The 3,927-nt window shown below is 40.9% G+C and overlaps 1 protein-coding gene across 1 annotated transcript in view; it reads right to left on the reverse strand.

Annotated features, from left to right (window-relative positions):
- Positions 1–253: 253 nt before the first annotated feature.
- MXRA5 (matrix-remodelling associated 5) overlaps positions 254–3,927 on the reverse strand; it is a 16,823-nt gene continuing 13,149 nt past the window's right edge. Inside the window, exon 7 of the mRNA XM_010133192.1 lies at positions 254–2,971. Within this exon, the coding sequence (XP_010131494.1) occupies positions 1,060–2,971 (1,912 nt within the window). The 3' untranslated portion in view covers positions 254–1,059. The remainder of the gene's footprint in view (positions 2,972–3,927) is intronic.

A 3,927-nucleotide genomic window follows, 5' to 3' on the forward strand; every position in this document is an offset into this window, starting at 1 on the left:
ATCTTATTAGAATCATGTACATTATCCAACAAACCATCCTTGATTGTAGATAAAGTACTGAATAACCTGAAATACACAGACAGAGGTGTTAAGATTTTAGTAGGAAATCATGTCAGATTTATCAGAAAGATAAAGAGTACGTATAATACTACATGACTTCTGTTTTTTGATTTAACTTCACACTCTCACTGTCTGGACTTCCCTATTTTCTCAAAACAAAACGAAAAATGCAATGAATACTTTTTTTAAAATATTTTTTATTATAAAATGTACAGTATATTGACCTTAATATTATAAAACACTGTAATGTATCAGAGTCTTGTAAAGACCAATAATTTATAAAATGAGACCACATTCATTGTTACTCTTTCTAGTCTCATAGTCTGATTTAAAAATATATATAAAATATATAATGAATGATTTGACTGTAGCATCCCTAGTAGCTGGAAAAGGTTTGTTCATATGTTAAGGTAACTAAATGTATTTTTATTAAAATAGATGACTCTTATTTGCTAAGTTAGTCTTTGATTTTGAAGAGCTGATAGAAGAACGAACACAAAGGTTAGTAATCATATTCTACAAGGCTAGATTATGTAAAAGCGCTGCAGGGTATAAAGAAAACTATGTTTTACTAAAGCACTTCTATCACTGCAGCTCATTTAATTAACAGTTAATACTTCTTTGGTACTTTTAAGGTGCTTGTTAGAACAAGGAATAGCTTTGGACTATTGACAAGAATAGAGTACTTTAGGTCTCAGATGCTATTGGATAGCATGAAAAAACCACACTACACTTTCTTAACAATTATTTAAAGACCTTTTCCAACACGTTAGTCTCCTCAGTTTCAGTACGCCTACTACCTCCTTTTATTGCGGGAACTTACTACCATACTGAATACAAAAGCAATGCACTTTCCATGAAAATAGGATTAATTCTTTTTTTTTTTTTTTCTTCCTGCCCTCAGCCTCCTTGGCTTTGTTGCAAGCAGTACTTTCCCTGCTGCACTTGCTTGGCAGTGACTTGAACACTAGTATCCAGCCAAAGGCATTTGTTTTGGTGTTAGAATATGTGTATGTATGTTGTTTTCGAATCACTGCCTAGTATATTTTTAGCAGTGCATTTATAGAAGCCCGCATCCCTCTGAGTAGACTGCTGGATGACTAATGACCCCTGAGGGTGGAGGAATTTATTTCCATACAGACGGGACTGAGCTCCTGTTGTCAGATGTGATTTGTCTGGAAGCTCCCACGTTACTTCTGCTTTAGGAATCCCAATGGCCATGCAGTTCAGTTTTACTGAATTTCCAGGCCTGGCATAGATGACGGGTGCTGGCTCACTGGTGATCCGAGGAGGATAGGCTATCACAATGACAGGCACATTCATAACAGAAGTGCCATACTCTGTGGACACCTTGCACAGGTAAGTGCCCCTGTCAAATACAGAAGCCTCGCGCACTGTCAGTGAGCCATTCTCCAGCAGGGAAAAGCGACCCACAGCTTGGGGGGCATCCAGAACCATCCCACTGGGCAGTGTCCAAGAGATCTGTGCCCGCTGGTTTGGCTGGGTGATGCAATGGAGCTGCAGAGTTTCTCCATTGATGATGCTCACCAGGTTGTTGTACTGGTTACTGATTTCCGGCCTGAGTCCCACCTTCAGGAAGACTACTCGTTCCACATAACCTCCTGGGTTTCTGGCTGTACAGCGGTAAGTCCCAGCGTCCCCAGCAGAGAGGCTGCTGATGTGTAAGATCCCGTCTCTCTTATGGTAAAACCTGTGCAGACGGCTGCCACTCAGCACTTCAGTACCGTTGGGAAGGATCCAGCTTGTGCTGGGCTTGGGGTTTCCCTGCACTGAGCAGTTCAGATTGATGCTGTGCCCAGCAATGGCAGTGATCCTTTCATTGACAGGGTCTCTGAAGGAGGGTTTCTCCACATGGTCTGTGATGACAAGCTGCACAATCAGTCTTGCTTCCCCTCCTTCATTCCGTCCAATGCATATCAGCTGCACCGCGTCTGTCTGCCTCACTCCTCTGATGTCCAATGTACCATTGCGATGCACAGTGATCCTGTTCCCATAGTAGGGAGCTGGAAGGATCACTCCTTCTGGAAAAGCCCATAAGACCCGTGGAGCAGGGATGCCTTCAGCTTTGCAGTCAATAAGTTTCCGGCTGTCCCTGATGGCTGTCTCCCTCACAGATGTTATTGCACTGAGATGACCATTGATTCTGGGAGGTTTAACATTAACGTGGATCCACACTACTTTCCGATCTTCTCCAGCACTGTTCCTCACCACGCAAGTATAGTTACCACTGTCAGATCTTTGGGCCTTTTGAATGAGGAGGGTGCCATCCCTATATACTTGGTATTTGTCAGATAGGGCAGGAATAGGCCTGTTGGTTGGAGAAAGCCAGGTCACTTTGGGAGTGGGTTCTCCTTTGGCTTCACATGGTACTGTGACGACATCACCATAGGGTACATTAATAATGACATAGGTTTTGTTCCTGATAGTTGCAGGCTCGGCCACGACTTTGACTCTCACTTTCATCTCATCCTTCCCAATCTGATTCTCAGCATAGCAGGTGTAGTCCCCTTCCTCTCTCAGTCCAACATCATTGAAATACAGGGTTCCGTTATCGAAGACCACGTATCGCTTCGTCCGGCTGCCACTGTCATCTGACTGCATGAAGGTATTGATCATGCTGCCATCTGGGAGACCCCAGGAGATCTCAGGATTTGGCAGACCTGTGGCTACACAGTCAACTTTCAGGTCCCCTCCGTACTTGACCTTGTGGTTATTCTCATTCTTATGTTCTATTTTTGCCGGTTTCATCATCACATTCACTTTGAGGACCACATAGTCATCCCCAATCTTATTGCGGGCCACACACAAATAATCTCCTGCATCTTTATCTGTAACTGAATGGACAACCAAAGTTCCATTGCTGAATACTTTGATTCTAGTCTCCAAGCTACTGTAAGGAAAGAAAAAAGAACAGAACATGAGCTGCAAAATCACATTTTAGGCATTAATTATTGAGTGAAACCTGGGGAAACAAACCAATAACCCAACAACACTGGAAAAAAAAGGAGAGGAGCATTGCTGTCATTAGAAGATAGTCTGAACTATCCAAGATATTCATAATCAAAAAACAAATGTAAAAAAAAAAAAATTCTACTCACTTGTAACCAAACAATTCTGTTCCGTTAATGACTCTAATGGCGGTTTTGCCCAGTAAACAACTATTGAATACCAAATGATGGTATTTTTGACTCTTCTGACTGCATGTACAGTATTCTGTAACATTTGGATACGCGATCTCTGAATGATATACTCTTCACAAACCCATATGGACCATTACTATGGAGTTTGGCACTTAGGTCCTCAGCTAAAGACAAATGAAGATGAGCAACTTTCCCTGGCATCAGGTATGATGGTATTTTAAACCTTTAGAACAATCACAAAGAAGCAAAATATTACTGAGCTTTGAAATACGGAAAAAAGTCTTTTCAATGTGCTAAATAGTTATCATTCCTTTCCACTTCACTATGGAAATGGTGTAATTTGGTCAAAACTAATTTCCTCAGTAGTCCCAGTTTTCTCCCCCAAAAGATCTCCTGTATTTGAAAAACAGCCCACATAAAGACCATGAGGGAAAATGAAAAAAATTCAGTATTTCGTTGCTATCATTATAAGCCATAAAATGAATTCTGGCTTTTGTGCTATGTACAGGCTACGTATATATACATCTTTGTCAATATGAAAAAAAATTACTACATTCAGCTATTGAGAAAGTTGATAATTGTGCCTTTTGATTTCAGTTTGCTTCTCATCTGTTTATAGTGCTCAAAGGGTGAGTAATAAATAATTTATAGAGCAGAAACTCTGTTTTCAGCAAAGTCTTAGGACAGTTATAGATTTGAAGAGCGG

Source organism: Buceros rhinoceros, unplaced genomic scaffold (genome assembly GCF_000710305.1).
Source record: "Buceros rhinoceros silvestris isolate BGI_N320 unplaced genomic scaffold, ASM71030v1 scaffold2463, whole genome shotgun sequence".
NCBI classification, from domain to species: Eukaryota; Metazoa; Chordata; class Aves; order Bucerotiformes; family Bucerotidae; genus Buceros; species Buceros rhinoceros.